Genomic DNA, 27,735 nt, shown 5'->3' on the forward strand with positions numbered 1-27,735 from the left:
ATGTTCTTTTAAAACTTGCTAATAAAATACTCTAGGGGGCCATGAGAGATGACATGATTTGAGATACTTACATTGAAGGACATCTCTGCATATCTGTCGAATATGTTGCTCAGACAGCTCTCTGCCCTGAAAAAAATTGTTATAATAAATGTAACGTTTCATGCAATATTTGTTAAAATAGAAACATGAGATTATTTTACAACAGTGTTTAGTTCATATTGATGGAGGAATGTGCTGAACATAAATTCTCAATTGCCAATATATATTTACAACATGATACATACAGGTCGTCCCTCAGATCCAGCTGGTCCCGGGGGTCCAATTTCGCCACTCTGTCCCCTGGGCCCTGAGGGCCCCACTTGTCCTGGCTGTCCAGGGGGCCCCTGATGGCCTATCTGACCCCTATGACCGGCCTCTCCTGTTGTCCCTTTCTGACATGCACACAAGCACATATAAAACGATCCTAATACAGCTAATGACAGTATATTATTATGTCAAAGATGAGCCCACCTCTCCTTTTTGACCAGCTGGCCCAGCTGAACCCTGTTTAGACAAAGAGGGACAGTCACTTAGCCACAAACATACTACAAGTTCATGTTATTGTATAAGAATAAAATACTACTTTATATTACTGTATCATTTTAAAAACTGCTAGGAAAATTCAAGAGATCAAACAAACAATTCACTTGGAATATGTAGAAGGTCCAGCATACTGTATACACACACTGCAATAAATAGTGACTAAAAAGAGAGGCTAAAGCAAAATGTATAAATGCCATTATTGTAACAAAATATCAAATGAGTACACCCTAAACATGGCTGGGTTATTTTTGACCCATAATAGGCAAATATTGGACAGAACACATGCTGGGTTAAAATTGATCCATGCAACAATGGTGTAATAATAACCCAGCAGTTGGGTCAAAACAACCCAGCATTGGGTCAATTTTAATCCAACAGTGTGTTCCGTCCAATATCTACCCACCATGGATCGTTTTTAGAGTGTAGTAAAAATAGGCTTTATGTCCAGCTGCACCACTTCCTGAACTTCAGCCAGCTCCTTGTTTCCTGTCTGCCATTATTGGACAAACTGATTAATCCAGGTGAGCCTGACCTCAGTTGTCACAAACAAACTGATTAATCCAGGTGTGCCTGACCTCAGTAGTCACAACAACACTAATCAGACACACCTGAATTAATCAGTTTGTCCAATAATGGCAGACAGGAAACAAGGAGCTGGCTGAAGTTCAGGAAGTAGTGCAGCTGGGCATAAAGCCTTAGATAAAGAAACAGATTTATTGCAAAATGTTTTAGCAGAGTAACCACAGGTGCAGTTCTTCACATTAATAATGGACATAAGGTAACACTTTATTTCGATAGTCCACTTTAGACATTTTACTAATTATAAGTAACTTTGCAACTACTTATCAACTACCAATCTTTAGAGAATTAGTAGACTGTCTGCTTAATATCTACTAACACTTTATTGCGATGATATCTCAACACACATTCAACTGTTCCTGTATTTGTTGCTTCTGTTTAATTTCTAGATAGCAATTGCTCTCAGCTATTTGCCTTAGTTAGCAATCAGCTTCACCTGTGTAGAGTATATACAGTACATACAGTATAGGCTACTTTTACAGTTGTTATCCCACTATTGCTGTTTGAAGATTTCAAAGACATTGATGTGTTTCCAATTCCCTTTTTCTTTGCAGATGTCGTCTTTACAGTAACACCTTCCTTTCCACATTGAAAACACTGTTTTATGTTTTATTTCACTTGCTATTGTGTATTTAATATAATCTTTCTGGTTATAAATCTTGTCCAGTAAACAATACCTCTCTGTGGCTGCTGCAGAATTGTTTCCCAAGAAAAACCCATGTTGGGCCTTGAATTAAATGAGATACTTCATTTACACAAAAAATACCGTGTGCTTTGTGAATGAGACCTATTGCACATATTTTTTAAGTGGATCTGTGGTTTATCCAGCTTATTACTTGGTAGCACTTTACAATAAGGTTATATTTGTTAACATTAGTTAATGCATTAGCTATGATGAACTAATTATAAACAATATTTCTACAGTGTTTATTGTTTTTAGTTCATTTTAATTTTAGCATTTACAAATACATTTCTAAAATCAAAAGTTGTAACTCTTAACATTTGTTAATGCACAATGAACTAACATGAATAACTATTGTCATGACATTAACAAGAATTAATAAATGCTGATAAACTACAGTATATTGCTTATTGTAACTCCACGTAAGCATGTACTAATGTAAACAAATACAACTTTATTGTAAAGTGTTACTGATTCCTTAAATTAACTGTGATTAAACAATCTATATATTTTAATGTTCTGTAGTTTTTTTTTTTTTTTTTTTTTTTAAGTTATACCTTGTGATAAAACCACTGTGTGTTAGACTGCTAAAGGACAAACTTACATGAACACCAGGTTTCCCAGGGTCTCCTTTTTCACCTTTCAATCCCTGTTTAATTGCAAAAGATGGTTTTAACACAAAGACGTTATCTTATCTGACATCATATTAACATTTAGTCCTAACCCTAAATAAAAACGTCAACTTTTCCATACCTTTTAAAATGAGCAAAAACACAAAATGATTGAATTAAACGCTTTAAAGCTATATTATAATCCATTCTTTAAAAATAATAACCTATAAAGTAAACCAGACTGCTGGTTTACAGAACATGTGGTTTATCTAATGAAAAACTGCCTTTGTTAAAGAGCCCAGAGTATTGATTTATGTTAATGCATCATCAACATCAGTAACCCCTTTGAAAAAGCAGCAGATTTTACCAGACTCAAATAATTTGACATTTTTTGACCTGTCAATTCAATTCAATTTTATTTATATAGCGCTTTTCACAATTGGTAATTGTTTCAAAGCAGCTTTACATTAATAGACACAAGAAAAACACAGAAAAATAGACAACATGGTCATATTTTTCATACCTTCTTTACCCCAAACTTTTGGTAAAGATTATGATTTTAATAGAATATATGACAGGCTCTGTAAGCTATGAAAATAAAAGTGCCATAATCATGTTTAATTCCCTCTTATAAGTTTAATGAAATGTTTACAGTTTTCAACAAAACACAGCTATGAAGTCCAATTCGAGTATATAGTCCAATAGAATGCTACATTTACACTAAAACAAATTATAAATTGGACTGCCGGGTTAAAAATGCAGTGTGGTAGTCAAGTCCAGGGGCGTTGCTAGACATAAAGCTCTACTGGGTCACGGGTCCCCCATTTTTTTTTTTTTTACTTTTTCTTGAAAGCCTGCGGTGTGCAAGATACAATTTTTCTTTGCTTAACCCACTATTCCAACATTGCAACAAGTACTGGGAAAGACAAACATTTATTTAAAAATATTTTAGTATCATCTTCATATATACATATATATACAACATTATTAACATGTTTAAAGGCATAAAATGTTTGGAAATAATGGCAGGAGAGAAAATATTTTTATGCACATTTGTATTTTACATAACAATGATTAATAACTTATTTTTTTTATTTTTAAGAATATTTTCATTTTATGACTGCTACTAAAAAAATCTATCTTAGTTACTGCTAACTGTTTATGTAATGACCTCGAGCTAGTGAACTAAATATTAATTTAATATCTGAAAATACAGAACAGTATAACACAGTTTTTGTATGTGAACAATGCAATTTTATAGACTATTGAGGTTTTCCTGAGATTTTTCCTCTAATGTTTGAGCCCTGACAGGGTAAGATCAGTGTTGGGAGTAACGCATTACAAAATATAATATATTACAGTAATATATTAGTTTTTGCTGTAACGCAGAAATATAACGCATTACTCGTAAAATTTTGGTAATATTTTACTCGTTACAGTCTTAGTAACGAGCGCGTTACAACAATGCATTTCAAAATTAGACCGTGTTATTTTAAATTTTTATTTTTGACCAATGCGCGCAACCAGCATCCACACATGAAAAAAGCTGTGTAAATGGCTGCGTCCCAAACCGCATACTTCCATACTATATAGTGGGCGAAAAGCACTGCTTCTCGTACTCTTTGCCTACTATATAGTATGGAAGTAGGCGGTTTGAGACGCAGCGTATGTCTATTTCCACGTGCTGTATGCAACAAGTTCTTTAACTTTGTATTTGAAATGCGATTTGGACGCGGTGCGCGTCAAATATAGAGATGTTTCTTAAAGAGCCGAATATGGGAAGTCCGCGGCTGTATTATAAGCATTGACTAAAGTGGTCGCAATCAGGTCCGGTAGCGCCGCACACGCATAATTTTGCGAATAAGAGCACTAAGTAAGAGCAACAGAAAGTTTCTATCGGTCTCCTGTGCTGCTTAAACCTCAGAAGTAAAGAGACTTTTACATGTTGCCAGTAAAATCCATATCACACCAGCAGGGCTCTCAAGTCTCACGCATTCACCGTGAGACTCACGCATTTCAGTCAGATCACACGCTCACACGCCACACCTTGTATTTCTCACGCTGAAAAAATAAGAAAACTTTTCCCACTCTATACAATTAATGAACGAGGCACAGGAGAGAAGTTCTCTGCCGAGTTCATATCTGTGTCGAGCCGCGGACACGGTCACACTAGACATCCTGATATAATTGTCACCTACCAGCCAATCAGAAATCAGAATTTGTTGTTTCTGGGTAAATTTCGTGATCCTGCTGCAAGCACATTCGTTACTAGGCAACATAGATTCTCACGTCACACAGACGAAGTGGCAGTTGGAAGAGAAGAATCCGATGAAAGCGGTAGGTAACGCATTCTTTTTTATAGCAATTTGATTTTACAATTCTTGGATGACATCACAAAAATGTGATCAAAGATAATAAAAACTGTTGTTGGGAAATATAGCCGAGGTAAATTATTATTGATTAAAAAAATCGAACTGCTTTGCAATCAGAATTAGCTTTAACTTTAGGAAAGTACTAAACACTAGAGGCTACCTGAAACAATCCCAGGTGAAAAATATTATAGGAAATACTATAGTGTTTTTGAACCATACTAATAGTATAGTAAATTTTAGTATATTATAGTATTTACAACACTTTGTTAATGATTGTTACAGCATACTCTGTATTAACTATAGTAGTGAACTGATAAACTGTAATAAATACTCTAACGTTAGTATTCTTTAGTTTATACTACAGTAATCTGTAGTGTATATTCTAGTATATTATACCCTATAGTTGTAGACAATGTAGTACAGTATTGGATAAAGTAATACGTTTATATTACTATAGTTGATGTTATCACAGCAACTATAGAATTACCACAACAAATTAATTCAAGTACATTACTATAGTATGGGTCAAAAACACTATAGTATTTACTATAAATTACTATAGTATTTTTTTCACCTGGGAATGGAAAGGACAAGATATTTCATTATTTTCAAATTATACTTTATTCATACTCTTTTTAGCTATTCAGCTATACTCTGGCTTTTATTTTAGTAATGTTTATATCCTGCCAATGTATACATTAATCATTGCATTTATCTGTTTAAAAGATGTCACACAAACACACCTTGTATTGTAAGTATGCTCAGGGCAAGTTCTGCAATGTTGCTGTTCAGTTGGCTCATTTGGGGCAATTTTTTATATATTTGTATTTTTGAAATAAAACAATGTATTTAATTTCTATGACTTTGTCTTTAATTAGATTTCCCAACTGTTATAATTTCTATTGGTGCTAATCAATTATAAACAATATATTAAATTTAACTGCTACCAAAAACCTGAGAGAATTGGTTGGGGCCGAGGGGTCGCTGCTGCAAATATTTAAGTGGCTCCTCCCCTAACAGATGAAATCTCACTCCAAACTTTTGATAAAACTTGAGAGCCCTGCACCAGCAATGACAAGGTAAGCTTTGCTATGATTACAGTGCTAGGCTATTCCTATGCTATCTACAGTTTTATTACAAACAGCAACCTAAACTACAACATAACATTAGTGAAGACTTAAACATGGTTATCTAAATAGTACATTTAAACATCACTGTTTAAAGTTTTTACCAGCCTTTGTATGGGGACCTATATTCATTGTTTGGCAAAAAGCAGTGCTCCTCTGTTTTTTCTTTTTTATTAAGCAATGATATGTTAGCCTACATGAATCCTTATATTGTACTGAAATGAGCTGTATTTCTTGAGGCCTGATTCTCCAATAGCACTTTTTGATAAGTTGTGTCAACCCAGTGCATGCCAGGTTTGTGCTGTGAATCTGAATTAAAAGTGATCAAAATAATAGAAATGAAAAGAGGTTGCGTGTCTTACCATGTTATTAGGCTATAGGTTGCATTATAGTGGGCTCTATTGTGTTTGGTATGTGTACCATAATTTACCAGACTTTTACCAGATCATTTGTCTATGTTTATGATTATGACAGTAATTGTTACTGTATTTTGCCATAAGTCTTCACTTTGCCTATTCAAAGCTCGAGGGCCAACACATAACTTCTAGATTTATAAGCATCGATAAACTACATTTTAACATTTTATAATGCCTATTCATACTTCTGTTCTTTTGATGAAAGTAACTCAAAAGTAACGCAAAAGTAGTGTAACTCATTACAGTTCAGAGACAGTAATATTGTAATGTAACTAATTACTTTCAAATGACAGTAATTTGTAATATATAATGTATTACACTTTGGAAGTAACTTGCCCAACACTGGGTAAGATGTTATGTGTCTTTACTCCTTTAAACTCATCATCTCTCATTTTGGCTTCCCTTTTCCTGCTTTGCACAAAACATTTCTGATGTCCATCACATGCGTCAATGATCGGGTGAAAATAAGATTTTCATTATTAGCTATTTAGAAACTTACTTTAGTCTCGTCATGTTTTCATTAACAACTCAATCGCGTGTACTTTGTATGTGGCTGCGCACGGCAAAACAGTCGCGTACGGACATGAATGGGTGCGTGGACGCGGACATGAATTGGGGCGTGCACGCGTCAGTGCGACTGCTGCGTCGCTTTTTCAAACGTGAATGGTAACTACATTGCATATAGATCCGTTTTGCCCAGTGTTGGGTGTAACTAGTTACTAAGTAATTAGTTACTGTAATTACATTACTTTTCCTTTGAAAAAGTAAAGTAAGGGATTACTCTTATTTTTCTTGTAATCTAATTACAGTTACTTCTGATGTAACTAAATACTGTGTATGGACTCTAAAACAATTATGTATACTATAATACAATAGTGGATTTAACATGGTTTAAGTTTACAATTCTCACTATTAACTGGTTGATTATTAGCATTAATATTAATGAGATGCTGGCTGTTTATTAATACTTAATAGCTCATATTAATGCCTGATTCTGCAAAACTTTATTCTACATCCTTAACCCTCCCCATTTCTACCAATACTTAAAATGTATAACTTCTTTAGTATTAGTTGTTGGAGTATATTGAGGCAAAAGTAGTTAATAGTTAGTTAATAGAGAGAATTGGACCCTAAAGTGGGACCATAATGTACTTTTATATATTATTTATTCGAGCTATTTCAAGCCTATCCTTGTATCATGTACTAAATAGGATTTAGAAAGTAATTAGTAATAAGTAATTAAATACTTTTTGGAGAGAGTAATTTGTAAAGTAATCTAATTACATGATTGAAGATGTAATCAGTAACTAGTAATTAATTACTTTTTTGGAGTAACTTACCCAACAGTGGTTTTGCCGCGATTGTCTTTGTACAGGAATATACTAGGTAACTGCTAAAATGTAAACTTGAGATTTACACAGGGGCACAAAAGATTTACACCGGGGCACGTGCCCCAGTAAAAGGGGTCTAGCGACGCCCCTGGTCAAGTCCAACTTGAGTCAACACCAAGACCAGAGATCAATTGTTAAGTCAGAGTCAAGACCGAGTCCAGATAAAGCTGGATGTAAACTTGGTCTTGACTCTTGATGTTGACTCGGACTCGAGTTGGACTCAACTACAACATTCCATATTTCATCCAGACGGTCCAATTTATAAAATATTTTAGTGTAAATGTAGCATTTTATTAATATTTAGGATCCACAATAAAAGTCCATTTACAAAAGATTAACATACCTCTGCCCCTCTTTCACCGTTATCTCCTTGTTGGCCCTGTAAAACAGTTCACACGGTGGTTAATGCAATGAATGTGGCAAATTATTTAAACAAACCTATTAGACAGCATCAGAAGTGAAAACACACAACATAACTTACTCTTATTAGTTGTTTTACATTTTGCATTGTATTGCCTGTAGTGTTTAATTTATAGTTGTAAAAAAATCCTTGAATCCTCGAATCCAAGAGTGCTGTGGTTAATGACTACCCATTGCTGTGTGTGTGTGTGTGTGTGTGTGTGTGTGTGTGTGTGATCATTACTCAGCACATACAATACTTTATATACAGTATTACACATAAGAATGGTAAACAGTTTCATTGAAGAGAGAGTACTGCAAACACATTATTGCAGAAACATCCTGCAGATTATTGAAGATGCTTTATTGTGCAAAGGGATTGTAAAAAAGTTGAAATGTCCTGGTTTCGAAAGGTAGGGGGAGTAGAAAAGAATGAAGTTGAGCAAAGTTGAGCATGGGGAAAGGCTGTTGAGCAATCTGGCAGAGCGTGCTTGGATGCTCTGAAACCATTATCACACAGTCGGTATGCTGCACTTCCCATACCAGACACTATTGCAGCTGGTCAGCAAACTTTCAGTAGTGCTCCTTTAGAATGTGGTGAAGATATGTGAAGGGAGGCTTGCACTTTTCATCCAGCAGAGGAAGCTGAAGCGCTGCTGGGCCTTCTCAGACAGTGACGTGGTGCTTGTGGTCCAGTTGAGATCTTCTGGAATGTGCCACTTCATCAATTATGAGTTTGTGCCTCTCTTCACAGTCGAGCTGTCGATGGTAAGTGGGAGGTGGTCAGCAGAGTTTCTGCTAAAGTCCAACATAAAGTCCATCTCCTTCATCTTCTCCATACTAAGGGGCAGGTTGTTAACACCACACCATTACAAAAAATTGGCCACTTCCTCTGTATAAGATGTTTCATGATTGTTACAAATGATGACTACAACAGTTGTGTCACAGTAGTAGTGAGTCAGCAGCGTGAGGAGCATGCGGACTAAGCACACAGCCTTGTGGGGCACCTGTGCTCAGTGTGATAGTGCTGGAGGTGTTCTGGCCGACACAAACTGACTGAGGTCTTTTGTTTAAGGTCAAACGATCGATTCATACGAGGAACAGATGCAAAAATGATCACCATCTGCTGTAAATCTCAGATTTAGATTTTTTAAAAACTCCCACCAAAAAGAGCAAAATGTCATCTTTAATTGTGAAATAAACCCTGGTCTAGCCATATAAATTACTTAGACCAGGAACATTTTCTTGACCAAAAGTGATGTTTAATAAACTCTGAAACAGTCGGGCATGCATGGTTATTTGTAAATAAAAGAAGCCCATCACTGTATAAACCTTGATGCAAAATGGGTTATTATAGTCTATTATAAAGATTATAGAGAGCTTTGGTATATTGAATTCATAATGACATCTTAAAATTTGCTGCACTTGTTCACACTACTAGCAACTAGCAACAGCAGAATGGTATGATCTTGTTCATTTTAGTGGGAGCTTAGCGACTTCCGGCGACATTAGCGAAAAACTGGTGGACCCAAATAACCCCACTTTTGTATTCTTCAGCTGAGATATATGCCTGCAAAGAGCACTACACTTAAAACATATGAGGTCCTATTATGAGTTATATTATCTGGAATATCATTGTCTTCTGTAGCATCGTTTTATCTGGAAATAAGAGCTGAGTTTATTAGAACAGGGTCTCTAAATACATTTGCTATGATGTAATGTTTTTGAAGTCTAATCAGTCTTTGGTTGCGATGCCATTTCACATAATCCCAGTGGTTATTAAATATGGTTTTAATTCTTGAAACCCTGATATAAAAGCTTATTTTGCTACATAAAACTATATTTATGATTGTATTTAAAAGCTTCTGCAGAGATGTAATGCATTATCAATATGCAGACCTTGTGTAACATGCATTTTAAGTTAGCTTTGATCAAAAAATTATTTCGAATAATGCTTTATAATCAATTGACCACAGACAACAAAGCAAAAGTAATTGAGACTTGACAGTGAATTTAAAAGCAGCTGTCGAAATGTAATGCAGATTTATTGTAAACCACAAGTAACATTTTCATGAACACTTTTCTTAATTGCCATGGCATAAATTATACTTATAACCATACTGATGTTAACAGAGCTATACTTGGAAAATCCTTTCACCATACAGCATTTGCCTTCAAGTTTGGCAAAAACTGCAATGTCAGTTTTTTTCTTTTTTCATTAAATGAAATTAGGTAACTTAACAAAATAATTTGATTTTCATAACACTTATGCCACATTCAAACCGCAGTTATAATGTTTTATGGAATCTCTTGAGGTCTTTAACAATTATTTACCTTCTGTCCTTGTAATCCTGGAATTCCTGGATGTCCGGGTTGGCCAGCTGTCCCAGGCTCTCCTGGTTTACCCTTCATTAAAAGTATAAACATATACTTTACATATGAAAAGACATCTTATGTTCACTGTAATACTGTAAATGACCAATACTAAATGTATTTTTTTAAACTTTATTTTTTTAAATGTAACCTAACCATTAGATTATTAGAGTAATTAAGCATGTTTCAGTATGTTGTGGTAAAATTAAACAATTCGTCAATGAAGTTGAATATTTTACCCTCTGGCCCTGGAAGTCCTGGATGACCCGACTCCCCACTGTCTCCTTTACTACCCTAATAAATGGAAATTTGTACACCCATTAAGTTAATTCAGTTTAAAGCAAGAATGGCCATTGTATAATGTAAAACATTAAGATTTGCGTTTTTTAAATTCAAAATTTCAGTTTGTAAATAATACTGGAAATGTTCTGTTGGTCTGCTGATTCTGAACTAAACCTAACAATAAACCAACATTTGCCAAGCTAGTCAGACTGTTCTAGCTGGGTTCATTTTAAAGGGTTTTGGGCATTTGTAAGCTGAGGTTAAAAGACATGCTGACCACTTTTTAGCAGAGGGGGAATATTATTTGATTAAAAAATGAATTTAAAAAGGCAAACAAAACAACCCTCCAAGCACTTTTTGAGTAAAAATGTTCCTGCCTTTGTGCGCCGCAGACAACATAACATTTTTCTATTTGGCTCACATGCTAAAATAGTCTGAGAAACATCTCGGTTACATATGTAACCCTCGTTCCCTGAAGGAAGGAAATGGAGACATCATGTCCAGTGGCGTGTTTACCATTTTGGCCCTTAGCAAAGTCCAAGAACCAGGGCCCACCATGCCCCAGCATTGCCCAAGGTTTTTCATTTGAATTGCAAAACAATAATATTCAGTATATAGAATTAAGTGAGATATATATAAACCTGGTTTATTTTGTTTTACACTGCTTAAAATAACACTAAATTGTTACAGTTTGGAATGACAAAAATTATTGGCTTGAAAAAAATGTCACGCCCCTCTCAGATATATATTTTGCTTGCAAATGTTTTATAGGATATATTTAAAACAATGTAATTAATACTGCAACTTCAGTGTCTGACATCTTACTAAAAAACTAAATGAGGAAAAAGAGGAAGATTATGATTCATACTGATCTAACAAACTGAACAAACACCAGCAAACAACATTGTAAGTTGGTTATTGCTTAAATTTATGGATGGGAATCACATAACTCTTATGTTCATATTGCAAAAACAAACTTACTGTGAGATATAAAAAGCATATAGACTAGAAATACACTAAAGATGAGATTTTAATGACAATGATGAGATACAGAATATGACTTTTGTATTTTCGACATGATTTAAACCCCTGCGTGGTGTCTTTATCATGTTTATACCTGTACGAGTGTGGAACAAAAGATGCGTGCCACTGATCAAACCAAACCACCAATCACAAGTGTGAAGCCCGAAGTCTTTAAACTTGACCATCAAGTCAAGGGAATGTTGTGCAGGTACGAGAGCACAGAGAGAGTCGAGCAAGCGCTCATTCCAGCACTTGTTTGGCTGCATTTGTGCGCGCTGAGCAGAGGTGCGCTTTCCCGTACAGTTTCGCTCATGAAGTAGCTTATATGTGCCCTCATGAGGATGCGCGCAAATATTAGTCTGTGTGCATATTCGCACATCTCTCGCTCGCGCGTGCTTTATCCGTACCTTAGATTTGCGTCTGAATAAACGTACTTTCCCAAACCTTGTGGCCAGTAGGGGGATTGCGTGGTTTGCGTGGTGGGTAAACACAACACTGGTCATGTCGTGACCGACGTATTGGGAACTCGCCAGAGAGACCCATCCGCTCGAGAAACCCACAAAGAGCCAACGAATGTTGGCATGCAATTCTCATCTGCCGGCGCCAATGCACAATCAACTACTTTCGCTGAGAAAGCCGAGCATTTAGTGCCCGGCCGACTCAGCAATGGTACAGCAAGCTGTGGCAATGGTCGTGGTGATGGGACATTCCTTTCAGTCAGTCACTACAACGTCACGTCATAACCGACGTATTGGGAAACCCTGCAAAGCCATGGGTGCTGCCCCTTCCAGTGCCCTGCATAAACCTTCTATGCCTTGTTTTTAGAGTTGGCGGAACATGGGTGTTATGCAGAGAGGCCAGTCACTACTTGTTCCTTAACCCACGTACCCACCTGGGCAGTAGCTGGGACCGCTGCGGAGTTACATCTCTCTGGGGTTTCATTAGGTGGCATTTACAATATGGAATAACCGCAGAGGGTTTTACAACATATTGAGGTCTCTGGGGTGGTTATCTAGTTAGAATACACCTGTACAGAGACCGCAGAGAGAGCTCTGCTGAGGGAAAAACATGGGCTTAGTTTTTACTCCACGGGTTTACACATACGGGATTAGGACACCAGGCCTTAACACAGGTTTTCGAGAATTCAGCTGATTAAAGGCTGACAGCAGACACACTGCTACGTCTGACTGCTAAGGGTGTTGGAGAAAGTACCAAATTCTACTTAAAAAGTATTTATGGCACTAATATAGGGCCTTGATGGCACTGCAAGCCAACACACGAGCCGGGGCTCTCAGTGTTTCTACCGGTTTAAGGTGAGAACATGGGAGGAATGTTCAAGTAGAGTGTGTCCTTATTTTAAATGGGCATGGCACACCCGGCTTCTGATAGTCAAGGGCAAAAGTGTCCAATTATCCAGTGTGACATCCTCTGCTTGGAGACAGCTTTTCCCTTCTGCTGTCCTTCGTAACAGACAAAGAGCTGTTCTGAGGTCCTGAAGCTTCGTGTCCAGTCCACAGAACCTTGAGGCTAGCTGTGCACCAATGCCTCCATGCCGAGTATTCCCTCAGACAGGGAGTAACATAGGTAGCAATGAGAGGTTTCTAGAGAAGTACACATGTTTACCTGAGTCACTAATCAGCTGGACTGCCTGGGGGTTGGAGTCGCAATTCTCCCGGACTTCTGAGCCTACCGTGGTTCACTCTGAGAGCGCACAAGAAAGGCAGGTGAAGATATGGTAACACTTTTTCCGCTCCAGGAACGGAGGGACGGATCATAAGGATGCTGAATTATGCCCTTTGAAGACCCGTGCACATCTGCCCCTGATGAAACCAGTATAAAGCGACCTCAGATTCTTCTGACTCCACAGGAGGAGATGGCGGGCGAGTTGCAACCCGACGGAAGATTATACAACCTATTTGGTTGATTTATACAAGGGTTATGTTACAAACTAGAACACTTTTGCCTCATAACTTACTTTTGAGGTGGTGGAAAGCAAGATATCCTATTTACACCTCAAGGCAGTTGATGTGCCAATGCAGCTGGGATTCCATCCAGACTCCTGAACTGGATGCCCGTTGTATGTGCACCAAATGTACTGGAGGGGCTGGGTGTCCTTACGTCTGACCTCAGCGCTTCTTGGATGGATGAGGGGGACATGCTCTGTGATGAGCCAACTAAGGGGGAGCCTCAGTCAACTTTTAGTTGGTCAAGAACTACTGCCAGCACCATAATGGACACAAACAATTCTTGCCAGAATGGGGCACCATAATGGACCCAGACAATTCAAAGATATTGCACGACCCAAACTTGGACCCAAACTGTTCTGCCCTTTATTACACGTAGTGTGAGGTCCGTTGCAGTATTGAGTCATTACACTGTTGTGTAGTAACGACCCTCATGCAGATGCTTCAGTGCCTTAGCCTGATACACCTGCAGTAATGCCACAGCATGCTGGGTAAAGGAGGCGGCCAGTCAGGCTGGTATTGACAGTCTGTGAGAGTGAGACATTGATATCCAGCCGGGTGGCAGCAGCAGATGGACGCAGCCGTCCTGCCGATGAGGGTAGTAAGGGGGGAATTACCAGGTCTATTTCTGGTAGTAAAATGTGCCGTCACAACCTAGCTAACTCCACATGCACTTCCGGAAAGGCAGTTGCATCGGTAAACGAGCACTCCTAAAAACCAAGCGTTCCAGATAGCATAGCCTACACACCCAGGTGCCTCGGAACATGCAACCTACATAAGGCGGCAGGACATTCGAGGCCGCGGAGAGGAGAGGCTCACGTTCCAATGTAGCAGCCGACATCTGGTCACCTGGAGGAGAGCCGTAGGATAAGAGTTGTACAGCGTTTGACTGCCCACACATGGGAGAATGCACTGCACTCTCGACTGAAAAGGAGAAAACTGGAGAACCTCTGCTGAAGAGCTGTACTGCTAACAATGTGCAGACATGTTCCCAGGAGCCACTCAAAAAGTAGCTTGCTGCTAGGCTTTCAAAGCGAAAATAGTTGATTATGCATTGCACCTGGCTTTTGTTTATATTTGCATGGCGGGGCAGAGCCTGCAGATGCAAATATTGCATGCTAACATTTATTGGCTCCTTGTAAGTTTCTCAAAGCAGACAGGTCTCTCCAGCGAGCTCCCAACACATCGGACGCGACATCGTAGTGACTGACTGAAAGGGAACTGCACATGCATACGTCTACATTTATTCTAACAAATACGCACATCAAGAATAATGTTGTTTGGCTGACATTCTGAAATTCGGTTAGGTAACTACAGCTGTAATTCAAATCTGGAGATGCTTTAATGCTCTGAGTGTGAATTTAACATCATATGATATCTAGCGTTTAGAGGGCAAATTCGTGCTTAGTGACCTTAGGGCCAGATTTTCCAATTGAACCGGGCAGTCCAGGCAATCCCATCTCTCCCTGTGGAAAGACCAAAACAAGCCATAAGATGTATTGACTGGAAATGCATTCATTTAACTTTCTTAATAAACATTCATGCTGTACACAATACACTTGTCACATTGCCATGGACTAAAGTATTGAAGCCTACAATTGTTAGGTACAGCCCTGCCCCATTTATTAACAATTAGGCTATTACCAGCCAGCTAACTCTCTCTTTAAATAGTCTTACAGCTATTGTTCCAAAAGAAAAGAGACTGGGTGGTTGTTTTTGGACCGGGTGAGACAACTTATAACACTACTGGGAATTGTCAGGGACAAATTTAACTTTAGAATTACTCCAGGGTCTCCAGCTACACCTTTGGCTCCTTTATACCCTGTCATGCCAGCTTCACCCTTTAAATACAAGAAGAGATGTAGATTTTCCATGTTAATGGTTAGTGTTTGTACAGTAAAATACTTGTATAAACCTCTGGAGTCCATGCCAGACCAAGTGCATGCATGCCATTAAAGCACCAAAAGTACCAAACAATAAAATGTATTGTCATTTATTAATATTTAAGAAAATGTAAACATGATAAACATTGTTACACTGAAAATTAAGCCTTTTAATAATACAAATAATATTTTGTAACCTCTGACCTAAAACAGTGCACTGGGTTTATGTGTTAAACATGTGTTGAAGGCATAGGGCCAGATGTACTAACAGCTTGCGCCAGCGCAAATGCTTCCTTTGCGGTTATAAAAACTACTGTCAGGATTTACTAAAAGGGAAAGTAAAAAATTGGCGCTGAAAATGCACGGACTCGCAGTTGTTTTAGTGATGGACCTTGTTGCTTATGCATTTATAGAAATTACTCAAAACTAATTTGCTCTGCATTGGTCATGATAGTAATGAGAATTTTGCAGTAAATCACATACAGGTATCTCATTTATCATCCGCACATTTTTAAAAATGTGTCCTGTTTAGTGAATCTGGTCCCTAATTGCTTAAGCCATGAAACATTTAAGAGACCTTAACTTATCATTTTTACATGTATTGTGACCATTTCAGTCCAATGTCTGTTGAATTTCAATAAAAGCAAACCTCAGAAGTGACATTAAGTCACGCAACAGCAAATTTCATGTAACACATAAAAATGTGATAAAATCGGGATTATTCCATCTAATATCCATTATTAGGATTGTGTTGTTGAAAAAGCTATTTGATTTTAATTATTTGTAGTAGGCAGGATCTGAAAACGTTTTTGTTATTTTGACCATGTTGTCCCATTTCAATTTTCTGCAGATAAATGCAAATAAAACATACATTTTTTATTAGGAAATTGGCAGAAATGTCAGTAGTTGACATAATGAAACTCTACATACTCAATCAGACAGAAAAGGTACAAAACTGGGGTATCCAGCAATGTTAATTGTTGTATCTCTATGGCCATACAACACATTGAAATTTTGTACCTTTTGGGGTACAATATTATTCCCTAGGACCAAATGTGTACATTTAAGGTCCATTTTTGTAACCCTTAACTGTTAGAGTTGGTAAACATTTTTTCCATGCAAAACATGATTACACAAGAAAAGGAAAAGATTACCTTAATTCCTATTGGACCATCATTTCCAGGTGTGCCTGGCATGCCCTAATAAAAAAACAACACAGTTGAAAGCTTGCTAAACATTTACAGCTTAACAATAAACATACAAGAAAATGTAAGACTATACTTATACTGTATGGGCAGTATGTTGCACAGGGTTTTAAAACACAGCATGTTAAATAAATACTGAACATTTTTTGAGTAAATATATTTCTAAATGTGCTATTAACATGATCATGAGAAAAAGACCTTAATTCCTCTTGGACCACCATTTCTAGACGATCATGTCAATGCACCTTTAGAAATATGTTAACTGAGGAAAGTGGTGACATGTTCAATGCTTCTGGCCCTGTCCCAAATGGCACACTCCGGACTTGTGGTCCTCCTCAGAGTCCACACTTTGATGACATCACGTAGTCCAGACTTTAGGGACCCTTAATGCGAGTCCACATGGGTGCAACGGAGTCGTATTTTGGGACAGACTCGAGCGTCACACCAGAAATAGGTAGAGAAGTTGCCCGTCAGTGTGAGCTCCTCCCTTCCGTCGTCTGATTGGTTTGATTGCTCTTTCGCAAGGACTTCTGGGTTGGTAAAGTGCGCAAAGCCTGCTGCAGTGCGGGCTTCGCTGAAGACCGCATCAAAGGGGCAAAGGAGGCGCTGATGAGCACACTTCAAAGCGTAAAAATTACAGATGGGACACCCTACGGACTTGTGGACTAAGCGAGCACGCGCAATTTAAGGCCACAAGACCGAAAGTCCAGACCCGGCGCCAGACACAAATTCACGGACGGGCATTTCATTTTTTAGGGGGGGGCACAAATGAGAGCAACGTCACTGCAATGCATAATATCATTAGTTATGCATTAAGTGGACAAAAAAGCGAGGAAGAACTAACATACCTCTCCATTAACGCAATACGGAGAAGTCGTAAAGATTGGACCTAGCTTACTGAAGCAATCTAAACGCAAATAAAACACGTCGCAGGGCTCGACATCAACGCTTGTCCGGTTAATATCAGAGACAAGTGGATTTTTTAAAAGGCCAAGTGAAAGAGAATTTTACTTGCTCGACCGAACAAGTAGCCTAGTCTGATTAAAAAAACGCCAATAACAATCACCAAAACAGGATGATGATTCTGCATCCTTTAATCAACGGCGACAGAAAGTGCATAATGTAATAACGCAAAGTTAAACAAATAAGCACAGCAAACACAAAGTGTGTTAACAAAGTGGGTTAAACATACTGCGGTAAAAATGTGGATTTTTTAATAACATGATACAGTTAAGCAGCATCATATCACGGTTTAAAATGTGACAGATTTAATGACAGTTCACTACAAGTAATTAATATTAAGCCACTTACATTTTAGACGCAATGTTGACTGTTTTTGTTGTTTCAGCAGCGAAAATAGTGAAAGATAACAGCAGAACCATAACGTGTCAGTCTCACTGCAGGCAGCACTCAATCGTGTCTTAACATTAAGCGGTGGCGCGCTTAGCAAACAACCAAACATTTCCGCGCTCACTACTGACAAACCAATCAAATTCGTTTAAAATATATATATATATTTAAATCAGACCAAACACATTTTTATTTTTATTCATGAGTTATATGTGTACAAAACAATAACTTTTAATTAATAACAGTGGCCTATTGATAAAAACATGGAGCTGGTGAACAGGTGAAGGGAGACCGCAGGTTCGTCCAGGGCGGGCACTAGTGACTCACAGGGCGGGCCCGGCCCCCTAAAGCCCGCCCATGGCGCCGGGACTGCGAAAGTCCACATGAAGTGCGCCATTTGCGACAGGGCCATTCACTTCTGTTCATTGTTAATCATCTTGTTTAGTTCCTTGTTATCTCATTTCATCATTATTAGTCTCACCTGTGTTTGATTATTAGTTAAGTTCTTACACCTGTTATGTTTGATTATCACCACTATATAGTCTGCCCTCATGTGTTTGTTCCTTGTCAGTCGTTGTGAATGTCTTATGTCAGTGTTTCCCAACCCTGGTCCTCGGGCACCCCCTCCCAGAAAGTTTTAGATGTCTCCTTGTTAAGCACACCTGATTTAACTCATCAGCTTGTTAGGGACACGTCTTTACCATTTTGGAAGGAGGTTGATGAGTCAAATCAGGTGTTTTAAATAAGGAGACATCTAAAACTTTCTGGAAGGGGGTGCCCGAGGACCAGGGTTGGGAAACACTGTCTTATGTGATGCTGTCACTCTTCCTCATTGTGTGTGTCTGAATAAAGTTCCAGAGTAATCCTATTTCCTCGTCATTGTTGTGGTATATTTGTATCAGTGAAAGTTAGAGTATGTGACAGCTGTATATATCATTGCCATTGTTTTGTCTCAATATGCACACAAGTAAGTTTTTTTTGCAAGGTATGTTTGTTTAAACAACTTAGGGTAAATATCCTAATATAACTAAAGCCTGGTCCTGGCTTAATCTAAACCGTGTTTCTGGAAACTGCCCAATAAAGTTTATTAAATGCTTTAACATTATAGAGTAAAGCATTACACAAAACACAACTTATAAGTGTGCGCTGTACTGTAAAAGATTTACTGAAGATGGTGAGTGCAGTGTTATGTAAGGACACTGAAGGGGATTTCCTTGGATTTTGATGATGCTAACATGAACGGGATGGATGAGTCACTTATGAAATATGCCTCCCTACTGGCATCTCGAAGCTTTGTCAGCCAGAGAGAGTAATAGTTTTAACAGGATGTTGTTGGATTCTATAATACAGGGACAGCTCAACCAAAGATAGCAACAGTTCTGTAAACATCCACAAAGAGCAGTAGGATTTAAAGGTGCTATTTAAGTGGTAGTATTTATTAAGAATTGTTTGTTAAATAATTGGGAGCTTTAGGCTGGTAATTTTGCTCACTATTCCGCTGCCACTTTCTATTCTTGAATAATCCTTATTATACAGTCTTTTACTATGTAGCCTCGTTTACAAGCAATGCTTTGGAAACTGGCCAAAACACTCTAATAATGTGGTCAAACATAATACAAACACCATAGCAATGCCCCCATTAACATGGGTGAGTGACTTGGGCATCCCAAGCTGACAGACCAGATACAGTACATCTCTTTATTCACTGACTCCAACATCTTTTTGTAAAAGTGATCTTATAGGGACATGCAGTAGTAATAGAAAAACTAGATAGGTACATTTCCTGAAGAAAATGTGAGTGGTGCTTGCCGTGGCACAATTCTGGGGACAGTATATGATTATACTTCCAGTCAGAAGTAAAGCGATCCAAAGCCTGTGTCTCTACGATGTTCTGATGCGCAGATATAAGGCTTTGTTTACTCTGTTGCTAGGGTACTGTATTTGGTTGCTAGGGAGAAAATTGGTATCCACTAGTGATTACACTCAGACTCACAAGTAAAACGGTCCAACCCCCGTGTCTCTACGATGTTCTGATGCGGAAATATAAGGCTTTGTTTATTCGGTTGCTAGGGTAGTGTATTTGGTTGCTAGGGAGAAAATTGCCATCCACTAGTGATTACACTCCGAGTCACAAGTCAAATGGTCCAACCCCCGTGTCTCTACTATGTTCTGATGCGGAGATATAAGGCTTTGTTTATTCGGTTGCTAGGGTACTGTATTTGGTTGCTAGGGAAAAATTTGACATCCAATAGTGATTACACTCCGGGTCACGAGTCAAACGGTCCAACTCCCATGTCTCTACGATGTTCTGATGCGGAGATATAAGGCTTTGTTTATTCGGTTGCTAGGGTAATGTATTTGGTTGCTAGGGAAAAATTTGACATCCACTAGTGATTACACTCCGAGTCACAAGTAAAATGGTCCAACCCCTGTGTCTCTACGATGTTCTGATGCGGAGATATAAGGCTTTGTTTATTCGGTTGCTAGGGTACTCTATTTGGTTGCTAGGGAAAAATTTGACATCCACTAGTGATAACACGCCGAGTCACGAGTCAAACGGTCCAACTCCCATGTCTCTACTATGTTCTGATGCGGAGATATAACGCTTTGTTTATTCGGTTGCTAGGGTACTGTATTTGGTTGCTAGGGACAAATTTGACATCCAATAGTGATTACAATCCGGGTCACGAGTCAAACGGTCCAACCCCCATGTCTCTACAATGTTCTGATGCGGAGATATAAGGCTTTGTTTATTCGGTTGCTAGGGTACTGTATTTGGTTGCTAGGGAAAAATTGGCATCCCATAATGATTACACTCTGAGTCACGAGTCAAACGGTCCAACCCCGTGTCTCTACGATGTTCTGATGCCGAGATATAAGGCTTTGTTTACTCTGTTGCTAGGGTACTGTATTTGGTTGCTAGGGAAAAAATTGGCATCCCATAGTGATTACACTCTGAGTCACGAGTCAAACGGTCCAACCCCTGTGTCTCTACGATGTTCTGATGCAGAGATATAAGGCTTTGTTTACTCTGTTGCTAGGGTACTGTATTTGGTTGCTAGGGAAAAAATTGGCATCCCATAATGATTATACTCCGAGTCACGAGTCAAACGGTCCAACCCCTGTGTCTCTACGATGTTCTGATGCGGAGATATAAGGCTTTGTTTACTCTGTTGCTAGGGTACTGTATTTGGTTGCTAGGGAAAAAATTGGCATCCCATAATGATTACACTCCGAGTCACGAGTCAAACGGTCCAACCCCCGTGTCTCTACGATGTTCTGATGCGGAAATATAAGGCTTTGTTTACTCTGTTGCTAGGGTACTGTATTTGGTTGCTAGGGAAAAAATTGGCATCCAATCGTGATTACACTCTGAGTCACGAGTCAAACGGTCCAACCCCCGCGTCTCTACGATGTTCTGATGCGGAGATATAAGGCTTTGTTTATTATGTTGCTAGGGTGCTCATTTTGGTTGCTAGGGGCGTGGCTTGGGAGTGGCCAATGATGTGGCCAGTGATTACACTCCGAGTCACAAGTAAAACGGTCCAACCCCCATGTCTTTATGATGTTCTGATGTTGAGATATAACTGTTTGAATTTTATGTTGCTAGGGTGCTCAAAAGTGGTTGATAGGGGCGTGGCTTTATACCTATGTAAGGCTCCTGAGAGACTGATTGGATGCCTGAGTAAAATGAGCCCACCCCCATGTCTCTATGACACTGTGGTGCAAAGATATCCATCTGGGCATTTTATAATGGCAGTCTATGGGAGATGTTGCTAGGGTGCTCAAAAGTGGTTGCTAGGGGCGTGGCTTAATAGATCTGAGATGATCCTGAGAGACTGATTGGATGCCCGAGTAAATAGAGCCCACCCACTTATCTCTACGACACTGTAAAGCGAAGATATCCCATCTGGAAATGTTTGTATTCCCTTATATGGGCGTGTTTCCTGCCCCATTATAAGTCAATGGGAAATTTCGGGTGCCTCTTACACCCCAGGGGTACAGCTTACACCCCAATGTTATGTATGTTCTTACAGAGCCTACCACCCTCTTCAAACAATGTAACCCACATGTTTCTACATAATCCTCGAGCAGAGCTATGACCCGTCAAAGTTCGGCGCAATGTTAAGTCAATGGGATTTTTTGGGTGGTTTTTCGCCCCCCTTTCGGAAACCCTTCACCCGATCGCTTATAAAAGTCATAGCACACCTCTCCTCAATAATCCGGTCGATTTGAGCCCTCTTTCGTGGGACTACGGCAAACCGTGCGGGACGAGTTACGCGCCGAAAAAGTGTCCAGACATAAGAATAATAATTATAATAAGTATGCAAGATAATAATAGTGATGCCTTGCATAAATGCAAGCACCACTAACTATTCCTTTAAAACTTAAATTGTTCCGATTGTTCTCTCTTTCCAGCTCTTTCTGTCTCTGTTTATGATCAATGCTGTAGGTCTGTAAGAAGCTGAGAAACAGCTGTCTTGATCTCATGTGCCAGGAGTTCGACTGTGCCCTCTAAACACTTACTGTAACGTCAATCTGGGGCGAAACAAGAACCAATGAAAAACCTTTAAACAGCTGTTGCCAACTATAATGTTTAGAGAACATGATCACAAATGTTGATGCTGGTAATTGATATTGGCAGGCACTTGTCGAACATGACTTAGAATCTCACCCACAAAGAAAAAAGATATATATGTTGACAGTGTTGTTTACTGACTAATGGTAGTAATTATTGAAATCGCCTTTTGAGCAGTTAAACATGAAACAGTCTCTGGTTTGTGAATGAACAGAAAAATAAATAAGCAAAGACTTTACAATGTTAGCATATTCAACTAAGCCACCTTGAAATAGCTTTTTGGTGCATTTTCCATGATAAGAGGAAGCAGATGTTTGGTCTGGGTTTCCTCTACGGGGACCAGTAAAAGAACATGGAAAGTTGTTGCAAAATAAAGTACCTTCCATTTCTTTAAGGATATAAATTCTCACGTCACTGCAAATGCCCTTGGAACAGAAAACTACAAGAGATGAAACTTGACTAACAGGAATTAATGTATATTTCTTGCTGTAAAACACATTGAAGCTTGCTCAACAACTAGCAACACATGTCCTACTGATTTGAAAGTATTTAGACTAAACAAAGCATTCAACATTTTGCCTAATTGTATTTCATACGTCAGAAATCCCGTATTATTTGTCCAGCTTTGGGCTTCATGTTGGACCATTGCACTGCATTTTGAGGTTCATGTCGTACCTACTTTAATTTTTAGTTGTACAATATTATACACTTTGTGCCAAAATGTACAAGTTAGCATAAATATTAGACTGTGGAGGATTGGGAAAAAAATCATTTGGCCTCAAATCATGTACCCATCATTAAGTACATAATATCCACTGTACAAACCTCTGGGCTTATCATCTGGGCTCGTTTTCTTTGGTCTAGACTCAGCAACATTATGCAGCCATTAAATGAAGTCAGCTGACCAGCAATAACCAGATTATCTTATTGTGACAGGATTGGCAAAGCCCTTCCTGCTTTTGGATTTGTTGGTCGTCGTGCTCATTGATCGTCCTATCACTGGGCAGGGGGACGTAAAAATTTGGCTGCGGAGCAGTATGGTGGTATGGGTTACGCCTCTTTCTGCGTCATCTCGAGTCCGCCGGTCAGGTATGTGTTGGTTATGTTGGTTGAGGGTTAGTAGTGTGCTGTTTCTTATGTTAGTATTTTCCTTGTCTAGAGTTGTTTATTTGGACATACCTTGCGACTGCTTGGTTGACAAGTTCCCTCTCGGCAGGTAAGTGAAACCGCTATAATGCGTTTTTCCTGTAAAGACTGCGTGTGTAATTGGGATGCGTTTGTGTATGGTTTGAAGTGAGTCTGCGGGAGACTTTAACAGTACCGACCGTTGCCTGATGTTACCCAGTGCCGTTGTGTGCTGTGAGATCTATCTATTCGAGTGAGCCCGCAGGTGCACAGAGTGCTGTGTACGTGATTTGTGGGGAGATCGCACACATACGGTACGTGGTTTTAAAGTTCTAACCGTGCTATAGTTTCAAATGGTAGGTTGTATGATATTGTTAACTTTATTATAGATTGTGTTGTCTCATATCGGCGGTTCCTGTTTCCCTGTACACATTAATCTCATAACAACAGAACAAGCCAGCAGCTTTCTGGCTTACCCTTGTATTAACCTGTGTTCCCGAATCGCTCATTCAACCGGTACGTGTTTTTAAAGTGTAAAACATTTCGCATGTATGCTGTTGTTTAATGTGTTTTATTTTTAAAGGGAAACTTCACCCATTTGCATTAAGCTTTGTACCGTTAGAACCCCAGTCATGTTTTTGAATGGTCGTGCATCATTCCCTCAGTTTCCCCTGAGAGGGGAGAAATACTGATTTCAGTGAGGCACTTCCTTCTTTCAATGATGTAAAAATCGCCATTTTGCGTCATTGAAAGAAGGAAATCCTGTATCTCTATTGAGTGTGAAAGACTACAGACACTCATTCCTCATTTTTCCAAGGTGGGGGCTATGGGTGGGACCCACTCACGCTTCAGACCAATTACAGATCAGTGGGTGGGACTTACGAAAATATACGAACACAGACGGAAAAAAAACGATCAGCCACCATCTTTATGCTAAGCTAAGCTAAACAGACGTTGTGGAGCGAGCCAGACTTCGTGTTACAATAACAGCGGAAGTTAATCAATATGATATAGAAGAGGGTGATTTTACAAGCGTGATGCTCTAATCCGCTGTTCATTGCACCTTTATAAGCCACAATACAGCAAAGCGCTCAGGCAGATGGAGGAACAGAAGCCCGAGGAGAAGCCGGAGCCTGGGCGTCGGCTGGGTAGAGGAGCCGGGGGAAGACACCGCAACCATCGGCCTCTGCTGCGTAGAGAAGCTTGCCTGTTCTCTCGCTGTGTGCCCTCTTTATAACATTTCTGCATCAGATAAGGATATGGACGTTCTTTCGGTAAAGGTTTCCAGACAAGAGAGCAACTTTGCGCGCGTTTGGACATGTTTATTTCACAGACGCGTTTCGGCTTACGAGCAAACGCACTGCAGAGTATATGAGCTTGGACAGACTCGCGCTGTGTGCTTTTGGTTTAAGATTTCTGGATCAGATAAGGATATGAACGTTTGTTTTGTTAATGTTTCTGGGCGCGTGCTTATTTCAAAGACGTGTTTCGGCTTACGAGCACAAGCTCCAAGAGCTGAGGCAGCGCGTCTGTGGAGATATTGTGCAGGGGACGCGTTTGTGTGGAGGATTCAGGGATAAACGGACGTCTAACTAAAGTGAGTGTTTTTATTTTCTTTGTTATACTAAGGTGGTATTTATATACACAATAGCATATCTGAGCGGTGTTTTATATGTCTATATTGTGAGAGCAGGGAGGCCAATATAACACAGATGTAATTACAGTAAACGAGAGACAAAAAGAAAATTGGTAAAACTAAATAAACATTTAAAATGCATACCCTTTTTTAAGGACTTGAAAAGACATTTGTACTGCGGATCTGACACCTCACGTTACTGTTTGAATAATACTTTGCTACACACCAGACCAGAGTGTTATTGTGTGTAACACAATGTAACATCACCCAGAGGAAAGGAAAATCAAACATGAGATCTCCTTCTCAACTCACTTCTTTCTCCTAGACAGAAATAAGATCAAGTGAACGTCAAACTGAGACATGAGGCTAATTCTCCTGCTTCTCACATGTTTCTCCTGAGACAAAAAATTTCATTCTTTCATGTTTGTCTCCTCTAAAGCTTCATAAGAGATCTCAGCTACATCACTGACTGTGCTCGGATTATTCCCCTTAGACAGAGAGACTCACACTCTCACATTTATCTCCTCTAAAGCTTAATAAGAGATCTCAGCTACATCACTGTGCTCAGATTATTCTCCTTAGATAGAGGCACTCACACTCTCACATGTATCTCCTCTAAAGCTTCATAAGAGATCTAAAACTGGTACTGCAATCACACAACTGGGGCCTGTTTCAGAAAGGTGGTTAAGTAAAAACTCTGGGTATGTTAACCCTGAAATGAGGAAAACTCAGAGTCAGAATAAGTAGTAGGTTAAACCTGAGACAGCGGGGTAAGTCAAGCCTGTTTCAGAAGGAGAGGTAACTTATACTCAGAGTCTGTTTCCGGGGTAACTTAACTGTGAACCTAACCTGGTCGGGAGCAGGTTTTATCCTGTAAACTTGGAGTTTCTTGTGGTCTCCTCCCCTTTTCTAAAGGAGTAGCGGTGTTTAATCTTGTTAGTTGCTTTAGTACATTCATTCATTGCGCACATTTTTATTATGTACACTGTAAAATATTTTTAGCTGTCTTTAAGTTATAATTAAATTGCCAGTGCAAACCATTTTAACTTACTTATATTTTTATATATTACACTAAACTTTCAACTAAAAAATTAAAACAGTAAATTGAAATGACTAGTAAAGCTATGATATACTTAGGTGCATAGATCGTCTTAGTGACTAAAATGTCAAGTACTTTTATAGAGAATCCTGTAGATGAGGATGATGCAGCATTCATTTGTAGAAAGTTAGATTTATGTCGCGAGAGGATTTTCAGACCCCGAGTGGTTTTTTTTGTCATATCCACTTACATTTATGTGAGCGAAATTATTATATTTTGCAGTCATTTTAGATATATAAATATCCTTATATGACTAATATCAGTCTTTGACATTTTTTATGTATCCACTCGTCATTATCGCTGGTCTAGTGGGTAGTACTGAGTGCAGTGAATAGGGCAGATGTACTGTCGGCGATCGGAGTTCAAATCCCGACTCTCCGAATTTTTGTTTTATTCATGACAAACATTTGTAAAGTTCGTAGCCTTATATGACAAAGTATTATGCTTAATTTCATTTTTAGCTGAGCTGCTGTCATCTTATTGTCCACGGGATTGCATCTGCATGTAAATGAATATAATAACGTACAGTCCTCAGTTTATTTACTTCGGATATTTTAACTGTGATGAAAAATTGTACGAATTTACTAGAGTAACAATTTACAAACAACTCTTTTCTTTAAAATATATGCTCGTAGTTGCTGTACACTTGCAGTAACACTTTCAGTTGTAAAAATGATTAAGACCTCTTTGTCACGTGCTGTTGCCATGATAAATCATAATATCTGAGCTCCATTGATGATGGCTTTTCATTGTGGCTGTGCACGCGCTTAACTCAGAGTCAACCTACTCAGAGTCGATTGAACTAACTCAGATCAGCTTTTCTGGAACCGAAAACTCAGAGTTTACTATCTCAGAGTAAGTCAACTCAGAGTTCAAGTTTAAACTCAGAGTTGGTTGAACCTCCTTATTGAAACGGGCCCCTGGTGGCCAATTAACAAAATGACAACATAAACATCAGTTGAGGGCTGCAACTTTAAATGACAATATCCTGGCCAAACCACTGTTGTCAGTGATATAAGTATTTCAAATGAAAATTATTTCTTAATGTGACATATCA

The 27,735-nt window shown here is 38.9% G+C and overlaps 1 protein-coding gene across 1 annotated transcript in view; it reads right to left on the minus strand.

Annotated features, from left to right (window-relative positions):
- col21a1 (collagen, type XXI, alpha 1) overlaps nucleotides 1-27,735 on the minus strand; it is a 114,171-nt gene that overhangs the window by 13,974 nt on the left and 72,462 nt on the right. Inside the window, exons 17-26 of the mRNA XM_073872801.1 lie at nucleotides 16,839-16,883; nucleotides 15,586-15,642; nucleotides 15,214-15,267; nucleotides 10,767-10,826; nucleotides 10,494-10,559; nucleotides 8,104-8,139; nucleotides 2,448-2,492; nucleotides 511-543; nucleotides 285-431; nucleotides 82-126 (exon numbers count right to left, since the gene is read on the minus strand). Coding sequence (XP_073728902.1) covers nucleotides 82-126; nucleotides 285-431; nucleotides 511-543; nucleotides 2,448-2,492; nucleotides 8,104-8,139; nucleotides 10,494-10,559; nucleotides 10,767-10,826; nucleotides 15,214-15,267; nucleotides 15,586-15,642; nucleotides 16,839-16,883 — 588 coding nt within the window. The remainder of the gene's footprint in view (nucleotides 1-81; nucleotides 127-284; nucleotides 432-510; nucleotides 544-2,447; nucleotides 2,493-8,103; nucleotides 8,140-10,493; nucleotides 10,560-10,766; nucleotides 10,827-15,213; nucleotides 15,268-15,585; nucleotides 15,643-16,838; nucleotides 16,884-27,735) is intronic.

The sequence above is a fragment of the Misgurnus anguillicaudatus genome, chromosome 11 (assembly GCF_027580225.2).
Source record: "Misgurnus anguillicaudatus chromosome 11, ASM2758022v2, whole genome shotgun sequence".
Lineage (NCBI taxonomy): Eukaryota > Metazoa > Chordata > Actinopteri > Cypriniformes > Cobitidae > Misgurnus > Misgurnus anguillicaudatus.